The 22,980-nt window shown below is 37.0% G+C and overlaps 1 protein-coding gene across 9 annotated transcripts in view; it reads right to left on the bottom strand.

The window, feature by feature from the left end:
* The window catches only part of PUM2 (pumilio RNA binding family member 2), a 65,944-nt gene that overhangs the window by 4,835 nt on the left and 38,129 nt on the right, over window positions 1-22,980 (bottom strand). For 4 of the 9 annotated variants that reach the window (XM_063424415.1, XM_063424390.1, XM_063424410.1 and 1 more), the window contains exons 11-19: window positions 18,234-18,377; window positions 16,924-17,205; window positions 12,004-12,240; window positions 5,547-5,814; window positions 4,865-4,994; window positions 3,153-3,287; window positions 2,761-2,898; window positions 931-1,056; window positions 266-387 (exon numbers count right to left, since the gene is read on the bottom strand). In XM_063424415.1, coding sequence (XP_063280485.1) covers window positions 266-387; window positions 931-1,056; window positions 2,761-2,898; window positions 3,153-3,287; window positions 4,865-4,994; window positions 5,547-5,814; window positions 12,004-12,240; window positions 16,924-17,205; window positions 18,234-18,377 — 1,582 coding nt within the window. The remainder of the gene's footprint in view (window positions 1-265; window positions 388-930; window positions 1,057-2,760; window positions 2,899-3,152; window positions 3,288-4,864; window positions 4,995-5,546; window positions 5,815-12,003; window positions 12,241-16,923; window positions 17,206-18,233; window positions 18,378-22,980) is intronic. The other 5 variants (XM_063424397.1, XM_063424405.1, XM_063424413.1 and 2 more) reach the window with 3 other exon arrangements.

Genomic DNA, 22,980 nt, shown 5'->3' with positions numbered 1-22,980 from the left:
CCTGCACTTGCACAAAGTGAACAAAAGCCACCCCATAAACCCACGAAACCTCTTTTGTTTTGCTACAGAACATTTACCTCTTCCCTTCCCCAAACAGAGTATAAAAATATCACTACCATTCATCTCTGTAAAAATATGAAATTTCAGGAGGCAAGGTAAACAACAACAAAGAACTATCGTATCCCTTTTGTAACACAAGAAATAAATCCAGTACGAGAGTTTTACAAGGTTAATGAATCTTTAATATATAAAAGTTGTGCAATACCTGGCAAATTTGTGCTGACTCAGAGCTAGAACTTTTCCTCTTATTTCTGAAACAATTTTGCTTTTGTCTTCAGGACGACCATGCTCCAGTACGTGTTGAATAACGTAATTTCCATATTGATCCTGAAAATAAGAGGACTTCAATTTTCTTTGGTGATCATACCAAGCAATAAATACTGACAGCTTTTGTACATGAGCATAAAGTATGAAATTACTATTTGCATGGATATGAGGAAAATACAATAATGTCAACATTACAGGAGCAAAGCGATGCAAGAAATATTTCATTAAGAATTACTTAACAGATCACAAATTTTACATGAAAAATGTAAATAATCTCTAAAACCAGTGTTTTGCTAGAGCATCTTTTATCCTCTTAAAGAAAGAAGTCCTTAAATTAAAGATCATACTTTTTTAACAGCTGTAATATTCCCCTACCCAACACCAAGCTACAGTCAAAAGCATAAGAAAAACCCTTTTGTATCTTCTTTGCCTCCCAACTTCCAAATTCATTTTCATTACAACTATGGAAGGAAAGAAAAACAAAAAAATCAATGTCTACAAAACTAAAAAGAGGCAAATGCATTTAAACTAGGATACAGGAGTAAATGATGATAACAACAAAAACCTCTCAAGTGCATTAAAAATGAGTGTACAGTCACTAACCTGCACTAGCTGTTCTGTGTGTTGGTGCAGTTCTTCCAGGATTGGCAAAGTCTGCTCGGCAGTGCAGTGCTCCAGAATCCGCTGAATTACTCTACAGCCGTATGGATGAGTTGAAAGTACAAATACCTTGAAAAGAGGATTGCAAACTGAAGTTAAACCAACCGAAGCTCACGTCTCTTGCAATATTGCTGCACTCAAAATTGAACTGAACAAACTACTATTAAAAAAAACTTTTGCCTGCCAAGACTAGAATTCCATTTCCAGGAAAAGTCAGGAAAAGAAGAAAAGGCAAGTTTTTGTGTGTCAAGGACTCCAGAAAACATACAACTAAGAACCCAAGTGTTAGTTCATGCAAGTGAAACATTGTTCATTACAATGTTTCCAGCCTATTTAGCTGCAAAGGAAAGCCTAGAAGTATGACTGTTAGTTAAGTACTGTTTAACTTCCAAGCTTTCCTTTTTACTTTATTTTCAGATTTTAAGACTTTGACACTTATGAAAAGGAATTCAATAACAGTGGCTGATTTTCACCAATTTCATGTTCCAGCATACACAACAGGCTCCCAGTTAGAGAGACAAAGTTTGTAAATAACTCCTCAAAACATACAGCCAAATCTTGCTAATTCCTTCTGGTTGCTTCTCCAGAAGCTACGTTTGTGGTTTGGGGATTAATTCCCAAAATTTCAGTGTTGTTCAGGACTGAATACAGAATCTTGTAAGATTAGGCATCAACTCAAATGATGCAGGAAGGAGAAAATTATAAGTAATATCACATAAGTGTAATTTTTCATTTGCCATTTTATGTTTGCTATTATTTTCTATATATAATTACTTGGTGCTTAAGATGGATGTTCAGTAAATAACCAAACTCACACTTTAGTCAAGGGAGTCTACTTACAGTTTAAAAAATGCATCTCATGTACCTCATACACACTTTGTGGTGTAAAAAGACTGAACCCTAGAAACCTTGGTATGCAATTTAGTACTATGTACAACAATAATTCAAGTATTGCTGCTGTGCAAAATGAGAAAGATATTGTAGATTTTATTAGGAAATATATTTGGCCATTCATTAAAGTAAAATTTAGTTATATAGCCAAGTCAGTAAGATTTTTACAGTTCTTCTCACGACTATAAAAGTACATGCTTGTCTCAGAGGATTAAAATGTTATTTAGCTGCAGCACAGTCACTAGCCTGCAGCACAATATCAATCTTACACTAATAATGTTTTTTGGAAACAAAACAAAAACCCCAGTCTGAAGTAAACAAATATGACAGCCCCTTCACTCCACACTAGTCCATATGTAGGGAGCAGATTAGTGCATTTCATCACTGCAGTTCCTTAAGGACTGACATTCACTGGGAAACACTGAAAGACACACGTGCAACACAAGCAACAGGAGAGGAAAATGTAATTTTTAATGAAAAATATATACCAGAGAGCACATATGTTATTATTATATCAAAAATGGCTCTGCCAAGAGTTGTGAAGGAAATGTGGAATGGTGTTATCACAAAACACAAACACAAAGCCTGGGCATGTGAAGTCCCTAGTATCTATATATATTACATCAACATTTATTATTATTTATAATACAGCTAAATATGTCTTTCTAGACTCTACTCTCCAACAAAATCATCTTTTTACAGCATGTTAACTGTCTCTCCAACACCTTTTCCACGTCATCATCCCCTTTTTCATTCTAAATATAAGCCAAGTCCAAAGTGGCAAATGCTACCTTGTACATGCAAATGATGGACAAAGATCTGCAAATGTTTTTCTGTGAAATCTAAGCAATGTGCAAAGAGGAAATGAACCACTGACACTACCTGTCCTTTGAATGCATCAATGATGAACTGGAGCGACTGGGGCTGAACACACTCAATGCATTTTTGTACAACGTGGTTTCCATTTTGATCCTTCACACATTTCAGAACATGGCCATCCAGCTCTTTCACCATTTCATTCTGGAAAAACAAAGATTACCCAAGTCTTTATGATGGCATTCTCTGCCCCTCTTATGTGGGGAAAAATTTAATTTCATCCTGACTCCAACCTTCATATTCACTGGTATTAACTGTGTACCTCACTACTTTCATTTTAACTATTTTAGCACGTACGATATTTCACAATGAAGGGAATAATAAATAATTTAATCAAGTAAAAAGAGGGATACAATAAAATAAATAAAAAAAATAAAAAAAGCATTGCTCTAACTTACAATTACCTGCTGGTCAGGTGAGATTGACTCGAGTGCTTTCTGGATAACACGACAGCCATACATCTGGAGGGCCAGGGGCAGAACATGACCACGGATGCGTGTTGCTAGGGCTAACTTCTGATCCAGGCTTCCAAACTAAAAGAAAATAAATATGCTGTTAAAAAATGAAGACATATTGCAGACATATGCTGAAATTTACATATCAGATTAAGTATTTTCTAGATGGACATGACTATAATACTTGAATCATTTTTCACTTTGTATTTTGGTGGGGACATTTACCAGAAGCTTTTCTTTTCTAAATGCAACATTTTGTAATATTCCACATCCAGTTCTCATACCTACTATCAAATGCATGACCTTGAAAGACAACAGAAAAATCAATATAGCTTATATTTGTCTGTCTGTAGGAATATTTAAGTGCAATAAACCACTTTTTCATATAAATTATACTGGCAAAATGGTCACAGGTCACTATTACATACAAATCCAAATCAGATTTTCCATCTCAAGACTTGTACAGTGTGTCTCACTTCTTGTCAGTGAGGACACAGAAGTGACCAGCTGGACAATCAGCTGGGGCACAGCAATATACCTGCAGCATTGCTGAGAACTGTCAAACTCCACACCTGTAGTCAGCTCTGAAGAATGCCTGACCAATAACTTCACCTGCCAACCTATACAGTAAACTAAGGCCCCCTTTTACATGTCAGGCCATGTGGACCTTTTGCTTGAGAAGTGTTCTACAAAATTAAGATGAAAACACTCAACTAACAATGATTAACTGTGTATTCACCTAACTTAACGTTATAGTAAAAATAGCAAATGATGACTCAAGCAAAATCAAGATCTTATATATCATATGTCAATGACACTTTACAGAATATATTTTGATTGGTTAATAAAAAAGAAGTAAAAAAAGTGAGCAGATTGTTTTGTAGATTACTAAAAATTACATTCTTGTTTACAGCAAGTATCTTATTTCTTACTGGACATCTTCCAGCATCATTTTCTCTCCACCACTCTTTGACATTAATTTAAAGTACATTATACTGGATACCTTTCCTACATATGACTTTTCCCAGGACACAGGTATTACTTTTTTTCTTCTCTCTGCAAGCCAAATCTTGTAATTCTTTGATAAGGCCTTTTTTCTTCTTTTTACCACGTAGTTTATAAGAGAAAACAAATCTGGTTTAAATACTACTTGTAGTAATATTGGATGTATCTTATGATAGAGACCCGTTACTCAAAATTCTCCTGCCTCAATACATTTTATGGGCGTTTCCTCATACACAGCACCAGATGAAGTTCACAGAGCTGTTTGAGTGCAAGGGTTTTTTCCAGACCCATTCTGTACTATGATGGAGTAACCAATAAAAAGCATCTTTCACATATTTATGTTCCCTTTCATCTACTGAAAGTCTCTAAGTTCTTCTAAAATGTTTTTGAAGCCTCAGTGTGCAGCCTTTGCATTCGCTACTATTCACCAACACATGCACCACCAGTGTAAGGAGAAACTGTGTCCATTATATAAAGCAAAAAAACCTGGATACAGAACAGAAAACACCAACACAGAGTTACATATTTGGGTTCTGTGGAAGTCATGCTATGTGTTAAGTTCTGCTATGGTGTTAAGGAAAAGACCAGTTAAATTTAATCAGATTTCCAGCACTTCATTTGCATGTCCATCTATTTAGTGCTATGCTTACCTCAAAGAACTTCTGTATGACATAGTTTCCAAACACATCAGTCATCAATTGATAGGCTGCTTGCAGGATCTCATTAAATACCATCTGGCGCTCAGCTGGAGTAGCTCGCTCCAGCTTTTGCTGTATAAATCTAAGTGCAAAAAAAGGTACATTATGCTTTGCATCAACAACAGGAATACCTCTCAAACACTGTTTCAATGACACACCTCAACACTCTAAAGAAAGCAGTCAACACTTATAAAAGTTATTAAAATGAAAGCAGTGCCTTTGCATATACATAAAAGGATACATTTTAGTGAACTTAAGACTTGAAAACTTTCATTTGAAAAGCATTAAAGATGAAAATAATAACAGTATCTAAGTACCCGATAATGTACCGACAAAGAAGTTTTACATTCCAGATGCCATATAATTTGTTTTCTTAATCAACACCTTTTTGGTATCTAAATACTAGAGTTTACAAGTCTAGTTATGAGGCTACTTGTACACTGAGAACTTCTACAGGCAGTTAAATTAATACTACTTTCACACTGAAATTTCTTAGAGAAGGTCGGCCTAAGAGTACACGCTCCAATTAACTGCACGCTTTGAATTAAGATGAAAAGCACCTCATTCGAAATCTGACGTTAATAAAACAATATTAAAGCAGTAAAACATTATTACCTATGCTCATAATAATTACCTAGAACCATGCTGGTCTTGGGAAAACTCAACAATGTGTCCGACCAGGTCCCTTAGCTGGAGATTAGGGAAGCGATTGTTCCTGAAGTCCTCCAGCAGCCGGCTGCGTCCCGAAGGCATAATGTCCGACCTGCTGTAGCGGAGGCGCGAGGGAGGGAAGAGCTGGCTGCTGGAGCTAAAGAGGCTGGAGCTGCTCGCCGCACTGCGATACTTGGCCTCCGCGCCGGGGGCTGCAGAGATATAGCGACCACTACCATTTGTCAGTCCTCCTACAAGGAAGCAGCTCTGTCAGTAACAGCCAGCAGGAAAAGAAGCAACAGCAAAAAACAGCAAGTGAAACTAAAACTACTGATACACCCTGCAGCAAAGAAAACAACAGTGTCGTTTCGTTATTTGTATTTACCTCATTATGGTTGGAGGAGTTAGCTAGCTTTATCTTGCAATAAATAAAACCATTCTCCTCCTCATTTTTGTTTTATGTGAAGGGCACCAGGAAAAGAAATGTCATTAGAAGAATGTATCAAGGCAGGTAAAGTGAGCACCCACTTAGCCTTACAGAAACATTAGAACTGGGTGGGCCTTAAGCTTAGTGGGCAGATTTCCACTTCATGAATCATACTGGCTTATATCCTTGTTAGTAGTCTTGGAAGTTGGCCAATTGTGACAAAATGGACCATGAAATCTGAACTACCCTTCAGTCCCTACTGAGATAACCTTTCCAGTGTGTTAAGGGCATTTTTGGGGAGGCACATGTGGTGCCTCTACTCAAGCTGTACCTGTCCTGCAGGTTATTTGATGACTTCAGCATCCTGAGCTTTCAATCTGGTACCTCTTCTCAGCACTAAGTATGTCAAATTTCAAACCAGGTAACTAAGAATGCTCTACTTAATTATCAAACAACCACAAATACATCAAACTGAAGCTCTTTTTAGAAACATGAAATCCTTTCCTTGCTGCACAAACATCCATCACTCTCACTTCATCCTGTCTTACTTTCTAAGACCTGAATTGCCTTCCTGTGTCTAGGTCCTACTCCTTTTTGCCAGTGATTCCACCTACAGCTCTTGTCACTCTACAGTCCGTGCATTTCTCCTCACACCCTGCTCTCTGATCAGTTCGTGTCACTCTGAACTCCTCCAGCAGGCCTCACTTTACAACAGGCAGCAATTATCATAAAAAGCATCCAAAGCATCTTTCCCAACTGCTGTATGATATTTTAGAGGGATACTCTTACTATACTACAAGCAGAAATACTTAAAAGACAATTCCCACCTAGAAACCTCAATTCTACTACTAAAACCAAACTAAGGAAAGAAGAAACCAAGCACTCCCTAAAAGTATTGACTACAAATTGGAAAAGGAAAGCTTTTTGTCTTCCTGTCTAAAAGGTGATATTGTAATTAAAGCCCTTTCAAAGTCAACAGAATAAATATCTACATTTGAATTTACAACAAATTGCAGTATGTGCTGTTTGAATGGTGCTCTATTACAAACTTAATTAAAAAAAAACAAAACAAAAAACAAAACAGCAAAAAAAACCCACCAAAAAACCAAAACAAAACAAACCCACACAAAAAACCCCAGCTGACTGTGCCCCAGCCAAGCCTTCTTTTGGTTCCAAGTATTTTAAGGCCAAGCCACAGTGCTACAGTGGATTGGCAATGTATTAATGATAAAGTTATCTTTCTCAAAAGTTCAAATTCTAGTGCCAGAATCTGAGATGTCAGTGCTCTGGAAGACATATGAAGCATCACATTTATTGCAGTGTATAGTATTATGCCCTAAAATAGAAATAATTAGTATTTATTTTATAATTAGTCTTCAAAAATCTGTGATAAACATCAATAAATACTTTATGCCCCACAATACCCTTTTAAAAGCACTAGATTTTCTTTTAAATTAAAGTCTCTTAATCCTCTATGGCCAGGAAAATCAAAATTTTGTAACTATCATTTTTAGTTTCCACTGATAAACATTATGGTACTAACAAACCAAAGAAAAAAACCCAACATTCTGCAGGTGAAGCAGTGTGTAAAGTGATGCTCTGTCAGAATTTTTCCTCTAGGAATAATGTTCTAAAGAACAAAGTAAGTCGTGCAGCTGAAATGATGGCATTTCTCATCTGGACTATGTAAATACATCAGTGCTCTCCTGGCTTCCCTGTATAAGCTGTGCAGTGACAGTATTTATTATCACGAGAGGGCACCACAGCCCATCTGAAAGGAAATGATAGGCTACTTTCCTGCTGCAGCATCTCTATCACTCCACTGATCACATGCTCAATTCTGTGCCAGAAACTAAGAGGGCAGTTTTGGTCATATGCTCACAGTCAACATACAGTCATAGAATTGCACATGTGAATAAGCAATTGTTTCAGCTTTTTTTTTTTTAACTGAGCCTTCATCTCTATAAATTAAATACAACAATTTTTCTAGCAACTAAAATAGAAATTAAGAAACTTGGTAGCTTTTAAATATTCTATATGTGTGTAATATACATTTCCTGCTCAGAATTATTAAGCCTCTTTTCAGTCTAATTTTGGAACCATCATTTTTTTAGACTTGTAAGACAACTATGCTGCAACTGGGAGGCTCCTGTCTAGCCTGAGAGACTATTTCAGACAATCATGTTATGCAGGACAACAGTACAGGAAGGCTGTATTAAAAAAGCACATCCATTGTGCCTAGAAGAATCTGTGGCACTCAGAAAGCAGACCTTGTAAAACACTGGACACTATCATAAAAACGAGTAATTTAATTAGTAGTTAGCTTTTATTTTACAAATAACTTTTAATTATAGCAATGTTATGGCTCAGTAGCAGAATTGAAAAACAGTAAAACTCCCAAAATAAAGGCATATTGTCTTAGGTACGTGTTATATGCAGACATAATTGTGAGTACAATGGCCTATTTTCTTCATCAAACTAGAAAAGTAACAGCCTACATCTTGTAAGTTATTTGGGGAACATACCCTACTGAATAAAGCACTGAAAAATTAGAATACTTATTAGACATCAGTATAGCCACACAATTCCAAACTCTTGGGGAATGAAGTGTGCAGTTCATTCTTCAGATGATCAATTATCTATCACTTCTGATCTCATAAAACGAAGACATCCGTAGCACTGAGTGACATTAACTTGTTTTACAGTTTAATTGAACCTAAACCCCTGTGGCTGATCCATAGGGAGGAAAAGGCAGAGAGATATAAAGGGGATGTCTAAATCAGAGCGTAAGCTTCAAGGACACAAAGTATGTTAAACTATTGACTCCTTAACATATTTAATGTTAAGGAGAACATGAGAAAACATTAAAAACTAGATCCAGGCACATTTATTTTGACAGCATTAGTCTGTTAGTATTTATCAAAGTATTTTTTCAATTATTTCTAATAAAGACAGAAAACACATCTACTGCTAAGTAACTTATTTACATGTGTCAGCAGTATCTTCTAGTAACACACAAAATGTATATCAAGGCTTTAAACTTAATTTTTATGAAGTATTTGTTCATCTGTAAAAAAGTAGCTTCATCTCATCCTAAGCTAAAAGTTTCATCTTCAAATGGAAAACAGAATGACACATATCTACGTACATTTTAGGAATCAATGCACATGTTTATTAGGCCTGGTTCACTGCAGCCCTACAGAGGAGGGACACAGCTGGGACAATGCAAAGCTCCCCACAGAGCCTTGCCAAGGGGCCTTTACTCTTCCCCAGAATGACCACCTCTGAGGGTGAAACATCAATCCCAACTGCTAACAGCTTGGCTCACAACACACGGGAAATAATTACCTCCAAAAGCCCAGAGTTTAGAAATCCTACTCTACACCTAAACTCCACTCTTAAAATGCTGCAATGGACCATCAAACAGGGTAAGGACTACCAACCTAAAAGGATTTTTTATGACAATGGAAAAACACTTTCTCTTGCAGTTCTTGTAGTTGGGAGTGAAAGGGTAGTTCAAATTCATGACCTTACTGCTCCAACTGATTACAGTAAAGAAGCAGTTCCAGACAACTGACAAATCCCTTCAAATACAGGAAAACTGACACTAGCACAGAGTCATTAGCACATTCCTATTGTAGGATGTAGGATAAAAGTTGGTGAGAAGAGATAAAAACAGTAAATTATCACAAATGTCTTGTAAAAGGGAAATTGTTCTTTTAAGCTACAAATTGCAGCAATGTCTGACAAAGGGGTTATAAAACCATGCACCCATTCCCAGTGTTGTGCTCTAGATTCTGGTGGCTGAAACATCAACCAAGTTTGATGCCCGTTTTAAAACAAGAGTTAAACTTAGCTGAACCTGTTGATACAAGCAGGCAGGACAAGTTTGGAAGGGGGAGGGAGAGCTGCATTTGACAGGCATTATCAGAATACCAATGGAAACTGCATGCAGACATGAACTTACAGTGTTGTTCTACTCTGAAAAGTGACTACATCATAACCATACCCTTCATAAAATACACTCCCTGTTTGATTTCAAGTGTAACTTCTCACTTGGTGAGAAAGCTTTGATTTATTTTTTGCATATGAAAACAAAACATGCTTCCAAGAGTGGTAGATGAACACACCAGAATAAATATAACAAGACAGACAATTAATTGCAGAAATAGTCTTAAACTCTGAGATGGTGCACTTTGAATGCAACTGTGCAAAAATATGGCACAGGGCAAAATAGCTAAAAAAAAATTATTGCATTTTTCTGCATTTCTTTTTTGTGAAAGCAAATATCCAAAAGACTTCCATTTCCAAAGTTCAGACTGATTTTGTAATATAACAAAAAGTTTACTAGTAATCAAGGTCCACTTCACTTGGAGGACGAAGAGGACACATGGAAGCCAACAAGGTTGTGTCAATTTTCAGAGTACAACTGTATATTCTGGCAGTTACACACTGATCTAGTACATGTTTTTAACAAGCTATTAGGCTTAGCTCACACTGCCAAACAGTTCAAAATGGGTCAAAGTCAGTATTTAACAATTTCTGCTGATAGAGGCAATCCTCTATACTGATCGCAGCCTATTTTCTCAGAACTGAAAAAAAGTCTTTTAACATTTATCAAATGTGAAACAAACAAAACTTTGAATGTTCTAAATTTTAGATAATGCCTTCCAAAATTTGGTTTAAGTATAGTTTTCAGCAATATGAAAACTATGGTGAGAGTACTTTGAAAAGAAAGAAAGAAAAAGATTTCCATGATAACCCCATTGTCAGATGTTCAGAACTTTCTCAAAAGCCTCCATTTGGGCTGAAACTTTCCATGCTTGGTCTCAGCCCAAAGGTGCACTTTGTAGACCTGAAAAAGGAAAAAAGGTAAGTAAAAAAAAATAAAACGTGCTGAAACATCCCCTTGCCCAGTTTTATTTTGGGTATTCAGCACTTAACCTTGAAGGGGATATTGTACTGCAAATGTAATATATTTTAATTATTTAACCTTGTTATACAAATCACTCACACATTTCTCACTTAAGGTATCTTCTGGTAGGCATTTTAAAATTTTTATTATTTGCACTGAGAAGTACAGGGGATTATGCTGCCTATTGCAAGCATGGAACTGTGCCTTGAACACTTACTGGAGCAACTGGCAACTCAATCTGGAATTACATCTAGTTTCACTGAATGATTTTAGCATCCAAATTAAAAGACTGCAAATATTTGCAGCAGAAAAGAACAACTGTATTAGGTAACTTCAGGTTAGAGGCATTATCTTCTTAATATACTGTATACTGTGGTGGGGTTTCTTAAGATCTTTTATTTTATTTTTTTTTTAAAGAAAGTTTAAGCTCCCATGTCATCTTACTAGGCAAAAAAAAAATTGAGAAATTATTTTCAACATTCCTTAAAAAAAATTACGATAACAGAGAGCCACCACTAACAATGCCTTTGCTACTTTGACAAATGCCTTTTTTTTTGTCTCCTTCCATCAGCCTGGTGATAAACTATTGTCTTCCTGGCAAAGTATCTCAGCCATGAGGTGGACTGATTCAAAAATCACCTTTCAATATATTTTACATGGAGAGAGAGCACTGCTCACATATCATGGCAAGGGGCATTAATGAAGTCACTTCACTGTTAAACACATATCTAAAATGTCCTTGAAATGGTAACACAGCGGAGGAGAACCAAAAACAATGCTCCTCTGCTTGTCATACTGTGGAAACATAATAGAAAAAGGACCAATAATTCTTACTGGGCTCTCTACTGGGCTTCTGCAAGGGAAGAAAAATCAGTTGTTGGCCCGATATTGCCAAAAGCTGAGTGCCCTCCACTGTCAAATCAATGAGCATCTGAACATGCTCTTCACCTTTCAGGAATGGCCCCTCTTCATTACAAAACTGTTTAACAGCAAAGGTAATGTGACATCTCTTATGCAACATATATTTTACACATAGAAATACATACACACATACAAACAAAAAGTGTTTTTTTGGTTTTTTGTTTTTGTTTTTTTTACCTAAATGCAAACTGGATGAGGATCCATGTGATGAAAGTGATGGCGGTGGCGTAAGTGAATGTCCTGGCGTTTGGCTTGGCAGAGGCATGCCTATTGGACTTGGAGAGGAGGAAAATCCCAGACTATTGTAAAATGGCTGCCCTATGGGTGCTAGGCTGCTACTAGATCTTTTGTACAAGTCAGAGCTAGTAGATAGAGAATCTCTCCTTGTGGCACTACTACTTGCAGAACTGCCAACTGAAGAAGAAATAAAAAGACCCTAATTACACAGTGTCAACTGAATAAAACCTATCCCCAACTACAGCTGGGCAACAACAGATGCGATCACAATAATTACAGCAATCGTTATGACAAAGACAATTACTGTGAAAACCACACATGCTTTTAAGTAAATCTAAGTGGGTATAAACATACCACTGGCAAGTAATTTCACCAATGTCCATGTCTTTCAACATTTCACACTAGACTTCTCATAGTAATATTGCAGTATTCTGTTTTAAACGCCTGACTTCAGGCTTTGGGACAAATATGGAATTTGTAAGATTAGATTATACAGTCACTTTATAGGATAAATGATTCTAAAAATATTGCCACTAAATTATTTGATTAATTTTTTTCCACCATAAATTCTTAGTCAGACAGTGACACTCATTTCAGGAAAAAGTCTAGAGGAAATTAATTGTTGTTTAAGGGTTCACAAAATAATTTATATTGCTGTTCAGCGATTTCTGAACTTCATTGTTTGTGAACCCCTCACCTGTAGGGAAAAAAATGACTACTTTAAATTCCCTATGAGAATTATGGCTCTCAAAGAAGCGTTTTGAAAAGATATTATAAAGAGGGAATAGGCCAAGAAAGCAGATGAGAAGCACAGCAGAGATAGGAAAATTAGGTGAGAAAGTAAAAATGTGATTTTTCTCCTATCAGTGTTTCTGAAAGTCAAATTAGACTAGAGGCTTTGGATAACAGTGTATTAGTGAAGGACTGGTTATCCTGCACAGCATCATTCAGCAGGGCGATGAGCAGTCTAGGACAAATTAGGAGAACAACAAAAACATTTTAGAAATGTTAAATTCTAGTATCTGCTGCATACTAGTGAAGTATTAAACTAGAATGCTTGTTTTAAACACTCAACATTATTATACTCATGAACCAAACCAAGATTATGGATATTTTAATAACAAGGATCTTCCTTAAGCTGAATTTGGAAAACTGATTACTACTATTGACTATTTCAACTTAAAAAGGAAAGGTTAAAATTTTGACTTCCATAACCTTCAGCCTTTTCAAGTACCTTCCTATTAAAGCTGGCAGCATGGCACAACATGAAGGTCGCCTGAAACTTCCCGTTTTAAGACATTAATTTGTTTTCTCATAATATTAACAACTTGGCTAATATTTTTCATGGCAGGAACTTGCTTGGACAAAATTTTTAACAGAACTTCTGTCTGAACACTGCCATTTCAGAAATATTGGCAAAGAAAGGTGTTTTATCCGTACTAAAATAATCTAGCTACCTCTTTGAGAAGTTGATGCTTTCATGTATTCAAATATGCCAGCAGCAGGAGACCTTTGTTTTCACACTCTTAGACTGAACTAAAATCCTTTGCAAAATTACAGTTCATCCAAGTTCAGCAGAGATCTGCTACAGACTCATTGCTGAAAACTTGAACTCCTGACCATACACAGCACATCTGAGATGGCTGATTAAGGTTGTGCCTGCAATTGGACTTCAGTGTGCCATGTCAAAGACTTAGAAACTGCTGTCCAAGATTCCACCTTGTGTTGGAAAGGCCCATGAGGCAATGTGGAAAGGAAGTTTTCTGTTTCAAGTGCAGGGGGGACAAAAGCCAAACACACGAAGTAGACTACGGAGGGAGGAAAGAGAAAAAAGGAAACCAGAAGGAGGAAGAGAGAAAGGTAAGACAAAGGAGCCAACAAAGAGACTGCAAGAAAAATTGGCAAGCACTTTCAGTGGGACTGAGGATGAGAAGAAAGCAGATCTGAAGAAAAGTTAGGCTGTAGAAGGTGTATGTGACTGTGGGGCAAAAAGACTGGAATAGTAAGTTGATGATGGGAACAGCACACAGTACAAGTAGAAACAGAAACATACTTAGGAGGGGGAGGGAAGCAGGAGATAAATGTTGCCTGGAAACTGGGAAGGAAGACATACTAGAGGAGAAACCAGAAGGAAAAGATACTGGACTAACTAGGCAAGGAGATTGAGAATAAGAAACCACAAACGCAAATTAAGGCAACAGTTGAAAGAAATCTCAAGCTTTGAGACCAGCCCTACAGGCTCTGGCTCAGTGAACCATAGAAATGTTAATATAATGCTACACGATGCATTGTTGTTTTTCCACCTTTCAGGGTTTCTTACTCAGCTAAATTACTGCAGCTTAACAAGTTACCATGAACCAGCTGAGCTGCATTTTCACACACACTAGCAAAGCTCACAACACCCAGAAGATAATTTGCATTAGCTTACTCCTCTTCTCCCCCCTCTAAGCTAATCCAATTCCTTTACAGTTGTTACAGGCAGAAGGCAGCATCTGGAAAGCTGCCATAGTTGATCTAATTCTTGGCTACCTGTTAAGCTGCAGTAACTTATCATCAGGTACCTATGAATAACTTTATTATAAAAGAACAGACTGTAAGCACATACAGTCATTTATATGGTATGTTTGCCGCTTTCAGTTGTTACTTTGTTCAGTCATTCAAGCTAGAACATGCTCACCTTTGCATTTTTTGCAGCTATTTTTGCCCCCGCAAAAACTGAAAACATAAGGGCAAAATGTGTTCTGCCATTTATCAGTCTTCATGGCTATATTTTGACTGAAAATCAACCTTTTCAACACACTGATGGCAGTTACAAAGAAGCTGAAACCTTGGTACATAAAAATTAAACTTGTTTTTAATTTGCCTCAATATGTATGAATACCACTTGTTTAAGTGTTCATCTGTGTAATTCAATTCATATATACATACAGGTCAGAACTCTAAAAAAACATAAATAACCAGGAAGCATTTTTTTAAGTGGCTATTAGGGCAAGTACAATTTATACTTGGCAGAAGGGCACTCTCAATATACTTTTATTCTAATAATACTACTAAAAAATATTTCAGGTTTAGATTGCACCTTTCATCAGCACTTCTCAAACTGCAAAAGCATAGGGTTCCTGCTTCCCTGTGCAAGCTACCATGCTAATTAAATCACCCTGGATACTGCAAGATTTCAGCATGTGCTCTCTGTGCTGAGAGCTTTGGACAAAGCTCTGGAACTGACCTTTGCTACAAGAAAAAGGCTTAATCTCCTGTGCCAGAAAAAGCTATGCTGATTCTCTTAAATAGATACACAACTAAAATTGTGTTCTATGGAGGTTCTTCAGATAATGCAGGATAAAAATTGTTATGACTTAAATCTATTCTATCTAGAGGCCTTAAATAGTTGCACTGTATTAAATATATGTATTTATTATCACTATCTACCACTGTAATGAAACAGTACCTAGAGTGAAACACAGCTGCTAAGGATTCACTGAAGCCCTACTAATAGCTCAGGACAAGTTATATTACACAATATACACTTGGATAGCACAATTTTGTAAATAAAATTTACTTGCTGTGGCATTAAGGGAAACTAATAAAATCCACACTAAGTAGCCTCAATTTTTATTTTTTTAATTGAACATGGGATGTTTTAAGTCTCCTCTTTAAAATCAAATACTGAACAGGATCAGTGTAAAAACCTGATTTTGGATCTCCTAGCATCAGCTTTGTTCAAGTAAATAATTTTTCTGATTATCTTATGAAAAACAACACTGAGAAAAACTCTGTGTTGGTATGCAGTATATTTGATGTCACTAGTCACAGTTGCCAAATAACAAGTACCATGTCTCAACACTGAAGGGTGTGCTTTTCCTTCTGTTTTTTCTCCCCCATATTTTAAGCCATTTTGTAATATTTTTTTAAAACTTCTTTTCTTTAATTTTCCTTCATTTTGGAAAGAATATTGTTAGAGTACAATTCAATCAATTTCTACCCATCTGCAAGATATGTAAGATTAAATATGCTCCCCTGACCTCATTAGAATATTAGTAGTAAGAAGCAATTCAGTGCTATAAACTTAGAGATTAACAGCAAAAGGAAATATTCTTTAAAAAAATGTTTCTCGTGCCTTACTAAAACTGAATCTGAAATACAAGAAAACCCACCTTGCATGTTTAAAAACTGTGTGAATATGAAATTTCTGCTTTAGAGCAGAAATGTGATAGAATGATTTAATTTTTTTTTAAAGTACAAACAGGTTGATAACATTTAGGAGTATCTGTTGAAATAATTAACAGCTCCAAACATGCACAGAACTATTTAGGCTTAACTATATCTAGGATTAAACCTGCTAGAGTTAACAAGGACTATTCTTGGGTATTAAATATTTTTGTTTTATAAATCCTTTAAAAATATCATGGAAACAAGCACTTCAATATTAGATCAATTTAGAAAGCCATATGCTGTTTAATTTTTTCAAAAAAACCAAATTTTTTGATATGATAATTAAAACAAAAGAATGTGTATCTTCTCTATTGTTACTTTAACTACAGAATGAAGACTTCCTTGAAAACAAAAGCAGCTTACTGAAAAACAGTAACAAACTTCTGAGGCAGAGTACAGTGATCAGCATGGAAAAGTATTTTGGAGATAGCTGTGACTAATGATATTGTTCAAAAATGCATCTTGTATACAGAACCCAAGTGAATTTAAAAAACTTTTTTTATTCCATTGTAATCAGTTTTAAACTTGAATAACCTATTTTTGCATTCTTTTTAAGAATGTATGTATATATATGATGCCTGACACAGATACATTTTTTTGCTTAGCACAAAAGTCTCACAGAATGTCCTCACTATATTAACAACCTACCTGATGAGCCAAATCCACCAAGTGCAGAGCCGATAGCTGCTCCTAAAGAGCTGCTACTTCCAAAGCCAAGGGATGTGCTTCCTGGTTGGCCAGGACCATGTGAAAAAAGGGAACTGCTCTGGGAGTTATTGGTCAAAGAGTTACTGCCATAAAATGAATTGGATTGGAGGCTACTGTTAGTTTGCTGTTGCTGTTGTTGTGGCTGGGCACCAAGGGGCCGAAATAGACCATTCGTGGCTCCCGCGAGATTGTTTGCTGTTCCTCCAGCTGAAGCAGCTGCAGCTGTAAAACACATGTTTTCAATCGTAATTACTCTCTCGAACATTGCTGACTCAAAATGGATTATTCACTAACTTGTATTTTCTTGAAGCTCTCTTAAAACAAGCAGAAATTCACATATTAAAGGAGTAAGAGACTTAATAGTATTACACAATCTTAATTACTCAAGGAAAAAAGGTGAAGAAAGTACATGTTTTAGGCTAATCAGGGCTGCAGAATTGTTAATGAAACTGAGGAAATTTTCAGTGTAAACATATAAGACATTACTGTTCACTGATTTTTTATATCCAAAGTTGCAGTAGCAGAGTTGCAGCTGAGAGTCATTCAAAGACATCTTCAGCTACTGTCAGAAGCAAGCTCTGCATAGAGAAAGAAGCTTATAGATTAAGTTGAAATCTAATTTTCTGAACAGATTAAGTTAATTAATCCAGGGTTAATATTCTGGATTTTAATTTAACAAATGCAGTAAATGGTTCAGTAAAGTAATACTAGATCTTACAACTGGTAAAAAAGTAGGAAACTAGCTAATTTGATATAACTAATTCTCCTCTTTTGATTTCCATTCTCTACATAGCTTTCTCCTCGCCACATTTTTCAGGAGAAAATAAGTTTCATGAGAAAAGCAAAGCAAGGCTCCAAAGCAGTCCATCTTCTGCCAGGCCGAAGGAATGAAATGATGCTTCCTAGAGGACACCATTTAGGGGACTGATGAGAAGTGCATGTTATAATGCATGGGGAGAGGAAGGAGAAAATGCTCCTATCTGACAAGTAGCATTTGCAGAAACATGCCTGTATATGTATGGGAAGAGGACTGTAAATTCCAATTAAAAATGGAAAACCCCATCTGTGAGAGAGAACAGTCTCAGAGAACAGGAGGAGACAGAATAATAAAGCAAGCATGCACAGTATATCCTTCATAACTAGAAAACTTCACAGATGCATAGAAACAATGAGGTCAAATGCTAATCAACACTACTGTTAAGATTCAGTAGAGAAGTAAAAGAAACCTCTGTGCAGGATTAAATATTTACCTGCTTGTGCTGCTGCAGAACTGATTAGAACAGGAGTGGAGGCCACCAATCTGACTGGTGCGCCAAGCCCAGTTCTCGCTCCAGGGCCTACTACCAAGGCACCGGTCTGATCGTAATAGGCAGTGGGAGCCAGCACCTGGTAGCCTGCACAACACAGGAGACAAGGATTAATGGTACAGACAGGCTCATACAGCCAGCATTTCCTCTCTGCTTGAAATATTCTAACCACAAACTACAAACCAGCATTTCTGTCCTTGAACATCAACTAGACATCAAAGAAAAAGCAGTAAACATCATGGGACAAAATCAAATTTAGAAATGCTTCAAGTAATTTTAAACAAATAAAATAACTGCTAAAATTAGTTGTCTAAAGTTGAACTTACTGTCAAGGTTCAAGTTTCTAACAGCACAGTGAGAAGGTACAGGTGCAACACAACTGGCAGTACTTGGATCATTACCAATCAATTTCTTTCAGCAGTTTAAAATACTCTACATTTCTCTTGTAGCCCTTTGTACATGGAGAAGCCATTGAGACATGCACAATTAAAGGGCTGAGCTAAATGCAAGTCTGCCAATTCCACACATTACCTAGCCACACTTGAAAGTCCATCTGCAAAAACACATTAGGAAAGGAATGCTGTGTGTGCAGGAGTGCTTGGACCAGTGAGTTTCACAGGAATAAAAAGACTGCAATCCAAGCATAACGCTTCATTCAGCTGACAGCTAAGAACTGAATTGATGAAGGAGGAGGAGTTGAAATAAGAGAAAAGCGAGTAGTAGGAAGGAATATAGGATATATTATATGAATGAACAAAAGCAAAAAAGACAAAAGAAAGCCAAGCAAACCCCCCTTTATTTAGAACAAGAGCAAGAGAATTAATTTTAAAGCTCTTGACATTTATAGTAGATGAATTGGAATAAAAATCCCTGAAAAATGGAAGACAAGCTACGATAATCTAAGAAAGGGTGCTGATATCTAAACTATAACAATTTCTAATTGTTAGGTTGACTATTCTTATGAAGCAATAAAACAAAACCCAATGGAATTTCAATATTCCTCCCATGTTCAAATATATACTAACACTATCAAGAAAAAAGACAAGATTGCAAAAGTCACACATCTATTTTTGTACATGTAAGAAAAGATTTTGCATTCTATTTTAAGTCAGTTCCCGTCGGTTGCCTTCAATGTTCAGAACTAGGTCTAGCAGAGTTTTCTCTCAAATATATATGGACCTGAACATAACTGGAGCTCTGATTTAAGGTGAGTACCACAATCACCAGCCTTCCAAGTCATATTTTCTCCTCCTCAATTTCTAAAATACCTCTGTCATCATCATGTCTCCCTGTGGCTGTTCAATTTCTCCTCAAAATTAACAATTATCAAAGCTCATCTTAGTGCCTTCACTTTAAAGTTCACTGCATGTAGTGACTGCATGTGGTGTTCCCATGCAGTCAGAAAACTAAAACATACTGTTTCCTAATCATTTTTTTTATCCTAATTTTTAATCCTGACTTTTATTTTAGAGTTCAACTGCTCTATCTACACTTACTGTCTCCATATCAGCAGAGAAAGTAAACAATCTAGTTTATCAATATGGTGTTTTGCTGAAATGATTTTTAAATGTCTCCAGAAACCACAGACTCTGAAAAACTTTCTGATTCTTATCACATAAATCTTAGATATACCTAAAGAATGAGAGGAAATGAAATCTGTTCTCTTGGCTTATGCAGTTCATCCTTAGTACTGCACTTACCCATCCAGTAATGCAACCTCCCTCAGTGATGACACCCAAATGAATGCCGGTTTGCCACTTCTCTCTACACAATTTAACAGATGTGACACTCCTTACTGACAACTCAATTATCTGCCCCTTTAGAAAATGCCATCCTCTCTCCTCTCCAATCCTTTCTCCAAAACCTGAACCTCTATAACCTTTTGCTTGTTCTGACAAAGACATGCTCAGCCTTATCTCTGCACATTCTCTCACAAATCAAAGTCAGAACTTACTGTCCAGCCAGTAACCCATTTGTACTTTCTGTGATCACCGTAACTGCCTATACAGTCTATCTGCCACAATAAAATTTGACTTCTATTTCATACTACCCACTGCAATGTCACACTTCAAACTACTCTGGGTAATAAAACCAAAAAATGCTATGCCAATGGATAGAAATTTTTGCTTTTAATGTCTGTACCTGGGCATTTTTTTCCAGACCACTCACTTTACATGTCCACCTGCAAGCCAGATGCACCATGACAGCTTTACTGTGTGAGCTCCATAAAACTGAAGTTGTATCTTACCTAGGCAGTGCAGTCAATGGAGCTTCTGGTGGGATTTGGCTGACCTGCTGTTATACCCATCTATTTTAGGGTAAGCTGAGCACCTCTGCAGTCTCTTTACAGCAACTGTACAAAGGAGATCTCCACTGAGTGCAAGGACTCCTTAGACAGCTGAAGTCTCAAGCAGACTCCTGACTTTGGATGATTAAGACAAGCCCAGAAGTTGCCTGTGATGAGGATTGGTTTTATTCATAAGCAGAATGTGTGCTGGTTGTCCTATGAAATTGGGAATACCCACTGACACTCTCATTCAGGCACACATATTCAGGCAGAAACACTCTGGTTTTTTAAGAATCTTTGTTATTGAATGACTTGCTTAATTAGGATAGGAAGAATTTAAAATGGAATTGTGTAACTCCAATGTAAAATGGGTTTCACATTTAGTGGTTTTAAAAAAGAACCCAAAGTTTTAACTTTTATCAGCCTTCCAGTACCCACAGGGGCCTACAGGACTGCTGGAGACTTTCTACAAGACCACGAAGTGATAGAACAACAGGGAATAGCTCCCAATTGAAAGAGTGTAGCTTTGCATTCGATATTAGGAACAAATTCTTTACTGTGAGGGTGGTGAGGCACTGGAACAGGTTGCCCAGAGAGGCTGTTGCTACCTAACCCCTGGAGGTGTTCAAGACCAAGGTGGATGGGGCTCTGAAAAACCTGGTCTAGTGGAAGGTTCCTGTCCAGGCAAGGGGTTAGAACGAGATGATCTGTATATAAGGTCCCTTCCAACCCAAACCAATCTATCATTCTATGATTTCCTGGAAGGAGACTTAACAACTACATCATGTGAAAAGTAATCTGGACTTCAGGCACTTTCTCTCTGCATGCAGAATGAGATGGGTATCTTAAGCAACACAGGAATACACCTTCCTAAACAGTTAACAAAAAACACCTGAAATACCACATTTCAAAAGACAGCCATCAAATAGTTGGGATAACATGAACTTCATCCCACACAAAGGCCGTGACAAGGAAAAAAGCAACTCAAATAAATTTCAGGACAGCAGCATGGACAAGCTGAACAATATACTCTCACTTGCTAGCTCACAGTGAAGCCAAACTAAAAATACTCTCTGTAAAGAGTATTTAAAAGCTTGAAACTCGATTTGGACCTTCACTTTCTTGTAAAACCTCTTAGTCCATTGAAACATGAATTCCACACTCAATCTTGTTTATTACATTACATCTGCTGCTCAGTGGTTGCTGTCTGGGAGTCACAGTCACATTTTGGTATCTAGCTATTATTTAGTCATCTTGACTCAATTTTATAGTAAGGAATAGAAAAAGGCAATTTCGAAGTCAAACTTACTTTATCCTAAATTAGGAAACTAAAATAGAGGCAGACAAATCAAGAGTAAAAATTCCTGTTTCTCTTTAATTGCTATAAATGGAGCCCAAGCATCTCTCTCACACACAGACACCAAACCAAGTGCAACAAGATTCCCACGTATAAAGGCGTGTATTCATTTCCTCATCCTATATTCTTACCCTAAAAAGAGGAATCACCAGCAATCCCTAAAACTATGATGCCATCTGATAATGACTGAAAAAATAAATGTATTTATTTATATTTTGAGCCCTAATCCCTGTAACAGTGTGGTTGGTAAGGCTGAAGTCAGTTGCACACAATTCCTATTATAGAACAGTCTGAAATATATTCACAAGAATAAAGGTCTTCTCTGGCCATCCAGGCTTGCAGCATCAGATGGGATAAGGCAGGAACCTACAATGGAAACTGGACAAAAAGGCTCCTGCCCTCAAAGAAAGCCTTTTGGGGCCTGTGGAAGAGGAAAAAATGTCTTCAAGTACCTTCTTCAAAGGGCAGGCTCTTGCACTACTGAGGTTACGCATTTGACCACTCAGTGTTACTTTCAATCATTGACCTGGGGAGGGGGTGGAGTTTATGGGTTTTAAGAGCTAGTCTTGAGTTAAGACAGCCACTACTCCAGATCCAAAGAAATAATAAGTAACTCTAAACAAATATACACCACAGCCCCTCTAAAAAAAAAAAAGTTACAGCTAAGCCTTTGAGGCTTGTGCAAAGATGCTTATAACATCTCTCACACGCCTCATCGTTTGCAGGCCTTATCCACTGCTTTGCTGAGGTGCAGAAGTAGCACTTGGCAGATGCCAGGACAGCACTTTGCTGATTCTTCATTTTAGGAGAAAGACACCAAAAGCTTAAAACAACTACTGCAGGAGAAGAAATAAAAACTGCAGTTACAAAGGAAAACAGATAAGAAAAATACAACAGCCAGTCAGGTCTGCAGCTAGAATCAATAATGTGCTCCTGAGAGGCCAAGTGCACGGTGCAGCCTCAGAGCATGCAGCAAAAAACTCTGACTCCAGGCTGCACGGAATCTCACAGTGGTGTCAACCAAGGAGAGAACTTGTGCAGGTCAA

This window comes from Prinia subflava, chromosome 2 (genome assembly GCF_021018805.1).
Source record: "Prinia subflava isolate CZ2003 ecotype Zambia chromosome 2, Cam_Psub_1.2, whole genome shotgun sequence".
NCBI lineage: Eukaryota > Metazoa > Chordata > Aves > Passeriformes > Cisticolidae > Prinia > Prinia subflava.
Note: the sequence above shows the minus strand (reverse complement) of the source record. Positions and strands in the feature narration are given on the sequence as shown.